The sequence below is a fragment of the Erinaceus europaeus genome, chromosome 15 (genome assembly GCF_950295315.1).
Source record: "Erinaceus europaeus chromosome 15, mEriEur2.1, whole genome shotgun sequence".
Classification (NCBI taxonomy): Eukaryota; Metazoa; Chordata; class Mammalia; order Eulipotyphla; family Erinaceidae; genus Erinaceus; species Erinaceus europaeus.
In genome coordinates this window covers 34,497,345-34,513,975 of record NC_080176.1, presented here as the reverse complement: position 1 = coordinate 34,513,975, position 16,631 = coordinate 34,497,345, and the positions used below count along the sequence as shown (strand labels likewise).

The window sequence follows — 16,631 nt, the reverse complement described above, 5'->3', positions numbered from 1 at the left end:
ATGAGGTCCCTCTCTCAGTACTTTTCAATTTACTGATCACTCTTGGCTGGATTGACTTGTGTCTAAGTAATGTAATTAAAGGGTTCACCGTTGTGGAAATTGACAGTTGTTTCAATAGTATTTTAATCCCTGAGTTGGAGCACAGTGCCTTAAAAGCCTCTTTTGTTCTTTTTCTTCCCTGTATGGTATGGGAGTCTGAGGGCTTTTAAACTATAAGTAGTAGGCTTCTTACCTTCATCACTGATTTCAGACCAAGAGATAAAGCAGGGTGGGGTAGAGATAAGCATGAGAAAAGAGGATATACTGTAATAAGGTAGTTTCTAAGTACCCTCCCAACTAAGACATAACAAATAGTGTTTTTTAATGGTTGTAGTTATTTTGTTGTTGTTATTGATGCTGTCGTTGTTGTATAGGACAGAGAGAAATGGAGAAAAATAGGGAAAACAGAGAGGGGGAGAGAAAGACACCTGCAGAGCTGCTTCACCGTTTGTGAAGCGACTCCCCTACAGGTGGGGAGCCGGGGGCTCGAAGCAGGATCCTTATGCCGGTCCTTGAGCTTTGTGCCACCTGTGCTTAACCCACTGTGCTACCACCCAACTCCCCATAACTAATAGTTTTAAAGATTTCTTTTTTAAAAAATTTTTATTTAATGTTTAGGCAGAGAAATTAAGAGGGGTGGAGGATGTAGAGAAAGAGACAGAGACACTTGCACACCTGCTTCACTGCTTATGAAGCTTCCCTTCTGCAGGTGGAGACCAAGTGCTTGAACCCAGGTCCTTGTACATGGTAACATGTGTACTCTACCAGATGTGCCCCCAAAGATTTCTTTTATTCATTAGATATGAGAGGATTTCACATTAGGCGGAGAGAAAGAGAAGCTCGAGTGTAACTCTGGTACATGCAGTTCTGGGAATCAAGCCAGGAGCTTCAGGTGTACAAAATAAATGCTCTACTAGTTGATCCATTTCTCCAGTCTTTATCTAGAAACATTCTATTCCTAGAACTTACTTTATCTAGAAAGCTGTTGGTTATATCTTCAGACCTAAAGATTTTTATAAGGCCCTGTATAACCTGAATGAAACCTTTCTTTTATGGGACTCAGGTCTCATGAAGAAAGAAGACATATGGTGTTTCTTGTGGAAATAATCTAGTAGCAAAGGTTGTATGTGTTTTCAGTAATATTCAACAATTAGTTCTTGACTGATGGGAACAGATAAGATAATAATAGTCTGGTATAAGTAGGTAGGGCAGAGAGCAAGCTAATCAGGATGATTAAGGATAGAATTAGGATAGGCTGTGATATCCTGAAGACGGGTAAATCATACCTTTTCTGTCTGCAGTTTATTCAAGTAAAACATTACAAGGCAGAATCAAATTTGCCAATACATATGGCAGATGAAGACTGCATAGGTGACAAAGACTTTGAGGCCAAACAGACAAGAGAACAGCATTGTTCCATTATCCCAAATATCACCTATGGAGAAACAGTAAAATACAGAGCTAGAAAAATTACTCAGGATAATGGAGAAGGATGTGAACACTTGGACCGGAATACTTGGCAGATGCATGTGTGCATGATTCGACATGAGATGGAAAAGCTGAGACATTTTAAGCAAAAAGACCATCATGATTAGAACTGGAAATATTGTCTCGGATATGAATCTGGCAGTGAGAGGGACATACAGTGAATGCACAGTTGTAAGGAAAAGCCAGTTATGAGATAAGCATAGCTATTCAGGTAAGATGTAAAAAGCCTGGTAGCAGAGCTTGTTGGTACCATACCTTTGCCACAACGCTTGCTTTCTTGGCACGTATCATTCCCATGCATGGCTACCTCATAGCTTCCATCTACAAATACCTGCATTTCTTCATGGGGGGGCGGGAAGGTAGGCTTCTTTATCCACTGGGGCCTGCTCAATATGTTATCCAGAGATACCAGCAGTTCCAGAAATAGCTACCAGCTGGTGGCATAAGGGGGTGAATGGATAAATAATCCACCTCCCAGGGAGACAGACAGTGGTGCAGTGGATTAAGTGCACATGGCACAAAGTGCAAGGACTGGCATAAGGATCCTGGTTTGAGCCCCTGGCTCCCCACCTGCAGGGTAGTCCTTTCACAAGCGGTGAAGCAGGTCTGCAAATGTCTGTCTTTCTCTTCCCCTCCTCTCTCCATTTCTCTCTGTCCTATCTAACAATGATGACGACATCAGTAACAACAACAATAAAACAAGGGCAACAAAAGAGAATAAATAAATATTTTTAAAAATAATAATAATAATAATCCACCTCCCTGGCCACTTGGCTGGGATAATTCTGAGCCATGTTCACCACAATTTCCCAAAATGTTCCAGTAGGATCGAGTCCTAGTTGCTTATAGCCACAAACTTCTGGGTAACATTCTTTTTTTTTTTTAAATTCTTCCCCCCTTCCCACATTTACAGAGGTGGTCGGAGAGGTCTGCCCCCTCTACTGTGACTGGCATATGACAGTGGTCACATTTTACGTAGTGGCTCCATCCTGCGTTCCTGGTGTCACTCTCACTTGGTAATGGTGTCAAGCCTTTCATGTCACTGACTTAGCTTCACTAGTCTTTTCTTGAATATTTGCATCTGTACTTATATATTCCAAGTAGCACTTGAAAAAGGCCATCTGTTCTTGATTTTTAAATTTAAATTTTTTATTTGATAGAGACACTGAAATTGAGAGAGAGGGGAAACGGGAGAGGAAGAAAGACACCTGCATCCCTGCTTCACTCATGAAGCCTCCTCCGCCGTGTAGGCAGGAAGTGGGGGCTTGACCCTGGTCCTGGTGCGTGGTGACACATGCATTGTACCAGGTGTGCCACCAGCTGACCCCAGCATTCTTGATTTTTTTTTTTTTTTTGTCTCCAGGATTATTGCTGGGGCCTGGTGCCTGCACTACCAATCCACCACTCCTGGAGGCCTTTTTTTTTTCTTTATTGGGGAATTAATGTTTTACATTCAACAGTAAATACAATAGTTTGTACATGCATAACATTCCCCAGTTTCCCATATAACAATACAACCCCCACTAGGTCCTCTGTCATCCTTCTTGGACCTGTATTCTTCCCATCCACCCACTCCCACCCCAGAGTCTTTTACTTTGGTGCGATACACCAATTCCATTTCAGGTTCTACTTGTGTTTTTTTTTTTTTTTTTTAATCTTGTTTTTCAACTTCTGCCTGAGAGTGAGCTCATCCCATATTCATCCTTCTGTTTCTGACTTATTTCACTTAACATGATTTTTTCAAGGTCCATCCAAGATCAGCTGAAAACGGTGAAGTCACCGTTTTTTTATAGCTGAGTAGTATTCCATTGTGTATATATACGACAACTTGCTCAGCCACTCATCTGTTGTTGGACACCTGGGTTGCTTCCAGGTTTTGACTATGACAAATTGTGCTGCTAAGAACATATGTGTACACAGATCTTTTTGGATGGATGTGTTGGGTTCCTTAGGATATATCCCCAGGAGAGGAATTGCAAGATCATAGGATAGGTCCATTTCTAGCGTTCTGAGAGTTCTCCAGACTGTTCTCCACAAAGGTTGGATCAATTTACATTCCCACCAGCAGTGTAGGAGGGTTCCTTTGACCCCACAACCTCTCCAGCATTTGCTGCTGTTACCTTTTCTGATGTATGACATTCTCACAGGAGTGAAGTGGTATCTCATTGTTGTCTTGATTTGCATTTCTCTGACAATCAGAGACTTGGAGCATTTTTTCATGTGTTTCTCGGCCTTTTGGATCTCTTCTGTGGTGAATATTCTGTCCAAGTCCTCCCCCCATTTTTGGATGGGGTTATTTGAGTTTGGCAAGCTCTTTATATATGTTGGTTATTAGCCTCTTGTCTGATGTATGGCATGTAAAGATCTTCTCCCATTCTGTGAGTGGTCTCTTGGTTTGGGTAGTGGTTTCTTTTGCTGTGCAGAAGCTTTTTAACTTAATGTAGTCCCATAGGTTTATACTTGCCTTAGTCTTCTTTGTAATTGGATTTGTTTCATTGAAGATGTCTTTAAAATTTATGCAGAAAAGAGTTCTGCCAATATTTTGCTCTAAGTATCTGATAGTTTGTGGTCTAACATCCAATTCCTTGATCTACATGGAATTTACTTTTGTATTTGGTGAAATATAGTGGTTCAGTTTCATTCTTCTGCATGTTTCAACCCATTCTTTCCAACACTATTTGTTGAAGAGACTCTGCTTTCCCCATTTAGTAGTCTAGGCACCTTTGTCAAAGATTAGATGTCCATAGGTGTGGGGGGCTGGGTTACATTCTATATTTACTTCTATCCTTCCTGACTCACTTCCTCATTCCCCTCCTAGGCTTCCTGGTATTGCCTTCCAAGTGAACTACTTGCACACAAGTCCTTGTCTAAGAGATCCTTCTGAGAGAATCGAATGTACCAAGTCTTTACTAAAGAGGAAAGGAGATCCTTCTGTAGTTTATAAGCATGATGATTGGGTTTTCATGTGCTTGTGTGAGATGTTGTACTCATAAACCTTGTTACAGAGTCAGCGCATTACCTGTCTGACATGTTAAAAATAAAAATAAATAAATAAAATAAAGATCCTAAAGAGGAAAGGGAGGGGGTGCTGGTTAAGTGCATGTTACAGTGTACAAGGACCCAGGTTCAAGCCTCTGGTCCCCACATGCAGGGGGAAACTTTCACAAGTTGTGAAGTAGGGCTGCAGGTGTCTCTCTATCTCTTTCCTCTCTATCTCCACTGCCCCTTTCAGTTTCTATCTGTATCCAATAATAAATAAATTTAAACAAACAAAAAAAGGAAATGAAGGATCTCTTTCATTTCCTGTAAGAAACACTGAGCATGATCAAAATGGAGAAAACAATGTAATCTACAATTCTGATTAGAAAAAATGTAGATGAGGGGCTAGGCAGTGGTCACCTGGTTAAGCTCACACATTACCATGTACAAAGACTCAGGTTCAAGTCCATGCTCCCCACCTCCAGGGGGGGATGCTTCATGATTGTTAAAGCAGATCTGGGAGTCTGGTGATAGCGAGGCAGGTTAAGGGCACATGGCGCTAAGTGCAGGGACAGAATCCGAGTTCGAGTCCCCGGCTCCCCACCTGCAGGGCAGTCCCTTCACAGGCAGTGAAGCAGGTCTGCAGGTGTCTATCTTTCTCTCCCCGTCTCTGTCTTACCCTCCTCTCTCCATTTCTCTTTCCTATCTAACAACGACAACATCAATAACAGCTACAGTGATAACTACAACAACAATAAAAAGGGCAATAAAAGGGAAAATAGATAAATATTAAAATTATTTTTAAAAAAGCAGATCTGCAGGGATCTTTCTCCCTCTTTATCTCCTCCTCTTTCCTGTCAAATAGAAAAACAGAAAGGGGAAGAAAAAAAAAAGGAAAAAATGGCTGCTGGGAGTGGTGGATTTGTGTGCTGGCACCCAGCCCAAATGATAAACCTTGTGGCAATAAAAAATAAATTTACAACAAGGAAACAAAAGGGAAAATAAATAAATTTTTAAAAATTAAAAAATATTAAAGTGTATGTGTTTTGTAGAAAAATAGAAGTTAGGGTTTTCATGAAGAGAAAAAGAGAAGAATATTTTAGGGCTTTTTGAGTTAAAACTACTAACAGAACACTATAGTGAAGTTTGATGCTAAAATTTGGAAATTTGAGTCTGGAGCTCACAAGACTGAAAATTTAGGCATAGTCATTGTGAATAGGTAGTTTGCACACCTACAGACATCTGCTCTTTGACAAAGGTACCAAGACTGTTAAATGGGGAAAGGGGAGTCTCTTCAGCAACTGGTGTTGGGAAAATTGGGTTGAAACACGCAGAAGAATGTAATCAACCACTATATTTCACCAAACACAAAAATAAATTCCAAGTAGATAAAGGACTTGGATGTTAGACCAGAAACTATCAAACACTCTCTCATGAATAAAACTGAACCACCAGAAACAAGTCTTGAGATTTATCTGGGAAAGAATGCTGCCAATATTTTCCTCTAAGTATTTGATAGTTTTTGGTCTAACATCCAGGTCCTTGATCCATTTGGAGTTGACTTGTTTCTGGTGGTTCAGTTTCATTCTTCTGCACGTTTCAACCCAGTTTTCCCAGCCTCACTTATTGAAGAGACCCTCCTTCCTCCATTTAATATTTTGGGCCCCCTTATCAAAAATTAGATGTCCATAGGTGTGGGGGGGGTATTTCCAGGCTTTCAATTCTGTTCCATTGGTCTCTGTATTTTTGTCCTGTCACAGGTAGTTTTGATTACGAGAGCCTTGTAATATAATTTGAGATCCGGCAGTATGATGCCTCCATTCCTGTTTCTTTTTCTTTTTTTTTTAATATTTATTTATTCCCTTTTGTTGCCCTTGTTGTTTTATTGTTGTAGTTATTAGTGTTGTCCTTGTTGGATAGGAAAGAGAGAAATGGAGAGAGGAGTGAAGACAGAGAGGGGCAGAGAAAGATAGACACCTGCAGACCTGCTTCACCGCTTGTGAAATGACTCCCCTGCAGGTGGGGAGCTAGGGGCTTGAGCTGGGATCCTTACACCAGTCCTTGCACTTTGCGCCACATGTGCTTAACCCGCTGTGCTACCACCCAACTCCCCCATTTCTTTTTCTTAAGATTGTTTTAGTGATTCTAATTCTGGTTCCAGATAAATGATTTGTAATTTTTGTTCTATTCTCTTAAAGAAACTTGGTGGGCCTCTGATAGGTATCACATTAAATTTGTATATGGCTCTGGGTAGAATATTCATTTTAATGATATTAATTTTTCCGATCCATGAACATGGGATAGCTTTCCATTTCTTTATATCAGTTTCTATTTCCTTGAATAGCAAGTCCTAGTTTTCAATATATGAATCTTTCACTTCTTTGATCAGGTTTATTCCTGGATATTTTATTGATTTTTCTGCAGCAGTGAATGAAAGTGATTTCTGGTTATCCTCCTCTTCTGACTTAGTGTTGATGTAAAGGAATGCCAATGATTTTTGGATGTTGATTTTGTAGCCTGGCACCTTGCTATATTGCCTAATGATAGCCAGAAGCTTTCTGCTGGATTCTTTAGGTTTTTCTACCTATACTATTATATCACCTGCAAGTTGATATAATCTGCAAGTTGCAATAGTGAGAGTTTGACTTCTTCCCAGAAGGGAAGAATCTGTATTCCTTTGATTCCTTTCTCTTGCCTGATTGCTATGGCCAGAACTTCTAATACCATGTTGAAGAGTAATGGTGAAGTGGACAGCCCAGTCTTGTCCTTGATTTGACAGGGAATGCTTTCAGCTTCAGCCCATTGAGTATGATATTGGCTGTAGGTTTGCTGTATATGGAGTACATTATCTTAAGGAATTTTCCATCTACTCCCATTTTTATAGTGTTTTGATCATGAAGGGTGTTGGAATTTGTCAAAGGCTTTCTTTGTATTTATTGAGATAATCATGTGGCCTTTGGTTTTTCCTTTATTGATGTGGTGAATCACATTCATTGACTTACATATATTGAGCCAACCTTGCATCCCTGGGATAAATCCCACTTGGTCATGATGAACTGTCTTTTTAATATACTGCTGTATATGGCTGGCTAGGATTTTGTTCACTATTTTTGCATCTATGTTCATCAGAGATACTGATCTGTAATTTTCATTTTTTTATCGTATCCCTATGTGCTTTTGGTATCAGGGTGATGCTGGCTTCATAGAAGGTGGAAGGGAATGTTCCTGTATTTTCAATCTGTTGGAAGAACTTTAAAAGTATAGGTATTAACTGTTTCCTGAAGTGTTTTTGTTTTTGTTTTTTGCCTCCAGGGTTATTGCTAGGGTTCAGTGCCTACACTACAAATCCACTGCTCCTGGAGGCTATTTTTTCCCCTTTTTTGTTGCCCTTGTTTCTTATCATTGTTGTCATTGCTGTTGTTGGATAGGACAGAGATGGAGAAAGGAGGGTAAGACAGAGAAGGGGAGAGAAAGATAGACACCTGCAGACCTGCTTCAACACTTGTGAAGTGATTCCCCTGCAGGTGGGGAGCCAAGGGCTTGAACTGGGATCCTTATGTCAGTCCTTGTGCTTCACACCAGGTGTGCTTAACCCACTGTGTTACCTACAGCCCAGCACCTTCCTGAAGGTTTTGTAGAATTCATTTGTAAAACCATCTGGTCCTGGACTTTTGTTGTTGTGAAGGTTCTTAATAACTGTTTCTATTTCTTTGTCTGTGATTGGTCCATTTAGGTTCTGTAGTTCTTCCCGGTTCAGTTTTGGAAGGGTATGTTTCTAGGAACTCTTCCATTTCTTCCACGTTCTCTAGCTTGGTGACATATAGTTGTTCATAGAAGCTTTGTGGGATGTTTTGAATTTCTGTGGTGTCTGTTGTGATGTCCCCCCCTATCATTTACAATTCTGTTTATTTGAGTCTCCAATTCTCTTTTTTCTTTTTCTTTTTTTGTTTATTTTTTCAAAGAGCCAACATTGGGCTTCATTGATCTTTTGTATGGTTCTCTTATTTCGATGTTATTTATTTCTTCCCTACTTTTAATGATTTCAGTTTTTGTGGTTGCTTTAGAGTTTCTTTTTTCCTCTTCTAAGTCTTAAGGAGTGCAGTCAGACTGTTTACATGAGCTTTTTCTTTTTCTTTTTCTTTTTTTTAACAAGGGCAACAAAATGGAAAAATGGCCTCCAGGAGCAGTGGATTTATAATGCAGGCAGTGAGCCCCAACGATAACCCTGGAGGCAAAAAAAGAAAAAATATATATATTTATTGAGATTGGAGCAGGGGATCACCAGTTCTAATATGTCTTCTAAGCAGAAGCTCCGGGCTCTGGCATCTACAGCCCTTGGGAACATCATGGGCAGAGACAAATGAAATTCCTGGATGGTGATAGTGTTTTGTTGTCTCTCCCCACCCAGCCCCTTCCTTCTCTCTATTCCTCTCATTAAAATATAAGGTAATAAATTCCTTTGACAAAATACAACATCCCTTTATGATCAAAACACTACAAAAAATGGGAATAGATGGAAAATTCCTGAAGATAGTGGAGTCTATATATAGCAAACCTACAGCCAACATCATACTCAATGGTGAAAAACTGGAAGCATTTCCACTCAGATCAGGTACTAGACAGGGCTGCCCACTATCACCATTACTATTCAACATAGTGTTGGAAGTTCTTGCCATAGCAATCAGGCAGGAGCAAGGAATTAAAGGGGATTGGAAGAGAAGAGGTCAAACTCTCCTTATTTGCAGATGACATGATAGTATACATGGAAAAACCTAAGGAATCCAGCAAGAAGCTTTTGGAAATCATTAGGCAATACAGTAAGGTGTCAGGCTATAAAATTAACATTCAAAAGTCAGTGTCATTCCTCTATGCAAACACTAAGAAGAAATTGAAATCCAGAAATCAATTCCTTTTACTATAGCAACAAAAACAATAAAATATCTAGGAGTAAACCTAACCAAGGAAGTGAAAGACTTGTATACTGAAAATTATGAGTCACTACTCAAAGAAATTGAAAAAGACACAAAGAAGTGGAAAGATATTCCATGTTCATGGGTTGGAAGAATTAACATCATCAAAATGAATATATTACCCAGAGCCATCTACAGATTTAATGCTATCCCCATCAAGATCCCAACCACATTTTTTAGGAGAATAGAACAAATGCTACAAATGTTTATCTGGAACCAGAAAAGACCTAGAATTGCCAAAATAATCTTGAGAAAAAAGAACAGAACTGGAGGCATCACACTCCCAGATCTCAAACTGTATTATAGGGCCATTGTCATCAAAACTGCTTGGTACTGGAACATGAATAGACACACTGACCAGTGGAATAGAATTGAGAGCCCAGAAATGAGGCCCCACACCTATGGACATCTAATCTTTGACAAAGGTGCCCAGACTATTACATGGGGAAAGCAGAGTGTCTTCAACAAATGGTGTTGGAAACAATGGGTTGAAACATGCAGAAGAATGAAACTGAATCACTGTATTTGACCAAATACAAAAGTAAATTCCAAGTGGATCAAGGACTTGGATGTTAGACCACAAACTATCAAATACTTAGAGGAAAATATTGGCAGAACTCTTTTCCGCATAAATTTTAAAGACACTTTCAATGAAACAAATCCAATTACAAGGAAGACTAAGGCAAGTATAAACCTAGGGGACTACATCAAATTAAAAAGCTTCTTAACAGCAAAAGAAACCACTACCCAAACCAAGAGACCCCTCACAGAATGGGAGAAGATCTTTACATGCCATACATCAGATAAGAGTTTAATAACCAACATATATAAAGAGCTTGCCAGACTCAACAACAAGACAACAAATAAGACCATCCAAAAATGGGGGGAGGACTTGGACAGAATATTCACCACAGAAGAGATCCAAAAGGCCGAGAAACACATGAAAAAATGCTCCAAGTCTCTGATTGTTAGAGAAATGCAAATAAAGACAACAATGAGATATCACTTCACTCCTGTGAGAATGTCATACATCAGAAAAGGTCACAGCAGCAAATGTTGGAGAGGGTGTGGGATCAAAGGAACCCTCCTGCACTGCTGGTGGGAATGTAAATTGGTCCAACCTCTGTGGAGTACAGTCTGGAGAACGCTCAGAAGGCTAGAAATGGACCTTCCCTATGACCCTGCAATTCCTCTCCTGGGGATATATCCTAAAGAACCCAACACATCCATCCAAAAAGATCTGTGTACACATATGTTCTTAGCAGCACAATTTGTCATAGTCAAAACCTGGAAGCAACCCAGGTGTCCAACAACAGATGAGTGGCTGAGCAAGTTGTGGTATATATACACAATGGAATACTACTCAGCTGTAAAAAATGGTGACTTCACCGTTTTCAGCCGATCTTAGATGGACCTTGAAAAAATCATGTTGAGTGAAATAAGTCAGAAACAGAAGGATGAATATGGGATGATCTCGCTCTCAGGCAGAAGTTGAAAAACAGATCAGAAAAGAAAACACAAGTAGAACCTGAAATGGAATTGGCGTATTGCACCAAAGTAAAAGACTCTGGGATGGGAGTGGGTGGGTGGGGAGAATACAGGTCCATGAAGGATGATAAATGACATAGTGGGGGTTGTATTGTTAAATGGGAATCTGGGGAATGTTATGCATGTACAAACTATTGTATTTACTGTTGAATGTAAAACTAATTCCCCAATAAACAAATAAATTTAAAAAAAGAAGAAAAAATATATATATAAGTTAATAAATTGGGCCTGGGAGGGGCCAGGCCGTGGTGCATCTGGTTAAGCACAGACATTACAGTGTGCAAGGACCCGGGTTCAAGCCCCTGGTCCCCACCTGCAGGTGGGGAGGCTTTATAAGTGCTGAAGCAGGGCTGCAGGTTTCTCTCTCTCTCTCTCTCTCTCTCCCTCTCCCTCTCCCTCTCCCTCTCCCTCTCCCTCCCTCGCTATCTTCTCTTCCATTTTCAATTTCTGGCTAAAAAATGGGCCTGGGAAGTAGCTCTGTGGCTAGTGACAAAGCATGTATTCAAGATCCGGATTTTGATCAGTGGCGTTACATAAAGAAATATTTATAGAATACTCCCTGGGGCCGGGTGGTGGCACACCTGGTTGAGCGTACATGTTACAGTGTGCAAGGACCCAGGTTAGAGTCCTCGGTCCCCACCTGCAGGGGGAAAGCTTCACGAGCGGCGAAGTAGTGCTGCAGGTATCTCTTTCCCTGTCTATCACCCCCTTCCCTCTTAATTTCTGGCTGTGTCTATCCAATAAATAAATAAAGATTTAAAACATATTAAAAATTTTAAAAAGACTATCTCCCCCTTTTTGCCATCAGGGCTACTTGAGCTTTTTCTTGTTGTCTAATGTGTGCTTGTATGGCAAATAAATAAATCTTTTTTATTTTTTGTATTTATTACCAAAGCCCTGCTCAGCTCTGGCTTTGGTAGTGCAAGGGATTGAACCTTGGACTTCAAAGCCTCAGGCATGAGAGTCTCTTTGCATAAGCATTATGCTGTCCACCCCACCCAAATAAATCTTTTTTAAAGATTACTTTGCTGACCAGAGAGCTCACCTGCTTTGCCTTACACACAGGTGAAATCCCCACAGCACTGAGAAAGCTTTGGTGCTATAGTCTCTTTCCCTCTCTCCTTCTTGCCTTCTGTCTCTCTTTTCTTCTTCTATCTTTTTTTTAATATCTTGCATTCTGTAGTAAAAGGTCCTATGATTTTTCTCTTTTTTAATATTTATTTTGATGAAAGAGAAAGACAGACAGACAAGAAATTGAGACTGACTATGCAGCTATTAAGAACAATGAACCCACCTTCTCTGACCCATCTTGGATGGGAGCTAGAAGGAATTACGTTAAGTGAGCTAAGTCAGAAAGATAAAGACAAGTATGAGATGATCCCACTCATAAACAGAAATTGAGAAAAAAAGAACAGAAAGGGAAACTAAAAGCAGGATTTGACTGAATCTGGGGTAGGGCACCAAAGTAAAACCCTGGGGTGAGGGTGAGGGTGGATGTTTGGCTTCCCCAGGGTGGCGGGGTGGGGGGTGGGGGAGTGGACATAATCTTTTGGTAGTGGGAATAGTGTTTATGTACTCTCCTATTAATTTGTAGTCATATAAATCACTGTTTCATTAATATGAGGGGGAAATTGTATGTCAAAAAAGGAAATAATAAATTATTAATAAAAAATAAAAAAGAAATTGAGACTGGTTTATAATGGTGCTGGGGATTGAACCTGGGATCTTAGAGCCTCAGGCATAAAAGTCTTTTGCATAATCATTATTTTGTCTCCTCAGCCCAGTCACAGAATCTTACTCAGGGTTTTGTGGAGACAAATTTTGTTATCCAGTAAATTATTAGTCACTATAAATAGTGTCAGGTCAGGCTGGGGGTATGGATTGGCCTGTCAACGCCCATGTCCAGCAGAGAAGCAATTACAGAAGTCAGATTTTTTTTAATTTATTTATTTAATTTATTTATAAAAAAGAAACACTGACAAAACCATAGGATAAGAATGGTACAACTCCACACAATTCCCACCATCAGAACTCCGTATCCCATCTCCTCCCTTGATAGCTTTCGATAAGAAGTCATATTTCTGACCTTCTGAGCCCCTTAGAGATCTTTGGTCCATTCTCCCAGAGGGATAAAGACTAGGGAACCTTCTAATGGAGGGAATGGGATATGGCACTCTGGTGGTGGGAATTGTATGACTTGTACCCCTCTTATCCCACAATCTTGTTGACCATCATTAAGTCACTAATAATGACAAATAAATAAATAAATAAAATAAAAACCAGTATCAGCTAACATTTGACTCTTGGAGAGTCCCATATGACAGTAGACACTAGGTAGTATAGGTTTGGGCTTAACTGTGGAGAGAGATTTGAAAATTGGGATTTTTCCAGATGGCTTCTTAGTAACTTAGTGACCTTATTGACACGTTACCTTCCTATTATGATCATAATTTTTTGAAAAATTTAAATTGGGTGTGAAGAGAACTGGTTTTTATCTTTTTATTAAAGTAATGTTTCTGGATTCCTGTCCTTATTAATGAATTCCTAATTTTTAATCTTACATACTTCCTTTCCTATTTAAAAATCTGGTGTGAGTTGTATTTTTTGTTGTTGTTGCTAGTGATTTAATATTGGTTTACAAGATAACAAGGGTACAGTTCCACAGAATTCCATCAGAATTCTGTGTCCCATTTCCTTCCTGGAAACTGCAGTGGTTCTCCCAAGGTCACAGCTGAGTATACTTTCTCTCTCCTTCCCAGATCAAATGAGGCATCTGTGAAGCTCTTCTCTAGAAACAAAACCTTGTTGACAAGGTTCACATTAAAACCATTTGTTTTAATGTACTCCGTGTTGAGGCATAACCAGCTCAACATATTTAATATTTAAATTTCAATGTACTGCACCAACTCAGACAGAGCTTCAACTAAAGGGAAAGCAGTGCCAGGAGACCATGTTCCTTCCATTAGTATAAAATGAGGAGACAAAGTAGTTCCCCTCCTTAGGGATGAGTCATGATTTTTAAAAAGTTGCTGGCATTACCAGGTAGCCTTTTTTGTTTACTTGTTTGACTTTTTTTTTTTTAATAAAAATTTTTTGTCAGACTTTTTTTTTTTTTCTTGTATAAAAATGTGACTTCCCACTTTTTCTTCTTAAATCGAACCTGCTCCTGGTAAGTCAGGGACACATCTGAACAGAGTGTTGCTTATCTATTTAAGGCGTTAGTATTGTTCTTGCTCCAATTGTATCAAAACTACCTGATTTTGTTAGTGTCAACTCTAGTGTTCAATTTAAAGGACATTTTTAAATGAATGCAAAAATATGTATATTTAAGCTGCTACTACTACTAAACATGTATACAATATTTCATATTATGATTTCTTGCTCTTTTCTGCATCTCTGCATTACATAAATAATCAACCTCATATTTTTACTTTTTGTGCTTTACCTGTCACTGCTTACAGACGCCAAGGACTTACTGTTGTGCTAACACTGAAGACTTGGAGACAGTTATTCACCATGTACACAGCCTGTATCCTTCAGCTCCTTTTCTGGCTGCAGGGGTTTCAATGGGAGGGTAAGGTTTTTCTTTTCTAAAATGTCTCAGAGGGAAGTGGTCTTTACCAGCTGCCTCTTTCAGAGGATTGTAAACAACATAGTCATCTTAAAGTGAATGTTTAAGGGCAGGGAGATATTTCAGTGTTAGAGCACAGGCCTCAGAAGCCCCAGGTTCAATCCTTGGCACCACTATATTCCAGTGTTTGGTCTCAGTCTTTCTCTCAAGTAAATAACAGTTAAATCTTTTTTAAGTAAAATACATGTTCATTTCATATGATTTGATCACATGTAGCTGAAGGAAGGAAGGAGTTAGTTCAGGTGTTTCCCTTCATTACTGGCCATTGTGGTGTCAGAGATAAAGTCCCTCTTGAGGTAGTCAGGATTTTATGACCCTAAAGGCTCATCTGAACCCTAGGAAGATGATTTCATCACTTGGCTGGTTTTCATGTTGGCCTTCAAATTTCCTGACGTGCTCCCAGTCATTCCTCTAACTCACTTCTCTAGGTCACTCAGGAAGCTGAAATTGTAACTTAACTCTCATTGCTCCAGCCATCCATGGAAACACTCACTCATTGCTCTCTCTAAATTGAAGAGGCCTTCAAAATGGTTTTTCCTCAGGTGGTGATTTTTTTTCTATTGTTTGTTTTGCTTTGTTGCTGGCCAAATGGACCTAACCTGGAATGCTGTTTGGAAACACTGAAATTCTGTTGTTAACCTTGCTCCCTCTGATATTTTAAGCATACGTATATTATTATAATCTGTGCTGTTTGCAGTAACATAGGGGTTTACTTTGAACTTTTATTTGCCATATTTAGGTTCAGTTCTACTGACTGTTTATATTTTTGTCCTAGTATTAATAAAATCCAAAGTTCTACTTATGTAAGATTTTACAATGGTCAAATTTTAAACCGTTGTCAGAATTATTTTTAAATCTTTATTTTCTTTGGAAGAGAGAAGCCAAAGTACCACTTAGCGCTGGCATATGTAGTGCTTGGGATGGAAACTGGGGTCTTAGGTTTGCAAAGCATGTGCTCTACCCACTGAACCACTTACCCAAAACTATGTTTTAATCAACAAACACATGAAATAGAAAATATTTTCCTTAATCTTGTGCTTAACTTGTCATTTCAATTCTCAGTTTGTTAAAAGCTTTGAAAATAAACTACTTTTACAAATGGTAGACTGAAAAATAAATTTTAACCACAGCTTTTTAGATCCTGATAAACATAAAACTAAGAAGAGAATTAAGAAAAACTAAGTTTCTTACATTAGCATGGAAAGTCTGACTTGACCTAGTAAAGCAAGAACTCTGAATTAGTGCAGAGAACTCAAGCAGAATTATGTGTAATGGACAATATTTCACCTCTTTCCTTTGCCCCAGAAGGTGAACCTTAAAGGACAGTGTACCAGATAAGCCTTTTTTTTCCTTGGTCCTATAAACTAGTGATTTTTTTTTAAGGCCAGATATTATATAAACAGGCCCAGATTCTTTATTCAGAAGCTCCTGGGAAATGCTTATTCATGTCACACTGAAGCCTCAGTGCCTGAGGCAGAACTTGACCATTAGCCTTTGCAGCTGGTTGAATATTAATGTCTTGTGAATTGTTTGAAGAAAGTACCCTTTCTAGTTGCCTAGCACTGGGACATATTCCCAAATGGGTTACTACTTGGAGATGTGTTTTAAAGTTTAACACTTTTTTTTTCTTCTGGAGATGCAGCAGACAAAAGCATAGTCTATCAAAGACACTTATGGGGGCTACGTGGTGGCATACCCAGTAGAGCAGCATGTTACAGTGCATTGGGACCCAGGTTCAACCTCCCAGCCCCCACATGCATGGGGAAGTTTCACAAGAAGTGAAGCAGTGATATAGGTGCCAGCCAATGCCTCTCCTTCCCTTCCCAATTTCTCTGTCTCCATACAACATAAATAAAATATAAAAAAGGGATTATTGTCAAAGATCCTTATGCCTAGAGTCATAGTAGACTGGGTTAATAATCCCCAACTTGTGATGCTGGGGGCCAAGTAAAGGTTTTGAGCCAGAATTGAGGCTG

The 16,631-nt window shown here is 39.4% G+C and overlaps 1 protein-coding gene and 1 non-coding gene across 3 annotated transcripts in view; both read left to right on the top strand.

Moving 5' to 3' along the window:
* Nucleotides 1-16,631, top strand: part of ABHD3 (abhydrolase domain containing 3, phospholipase) — a 72,944-nt gene that overhangs the window by 38,150 nt on the left and 18,163 nt on the right. For both annotated transcript variants that reach the window (XM_060173562.1, XM_060173561.1), the window contains exon 5: nucleotides 14,486-14,598. In XM_060173562.1, coding sequence (XP_060029545.1) covers nucleotides 14,486-14,598 — 113 coding nt within the window. The remainder of the gene's footprint in view (nucleotides 1-14,485; nucleotides 14,599-16,631) is intronic.
* Nucleotides 4,453-4,556, top strand: LOC132533278 (small nucleolar RNA U13). The gene has a single exon (XR_009545171.1). It is a non-coding gene; the product is annotated as a small nucleolar RNA U13 (small nucleolar RNA).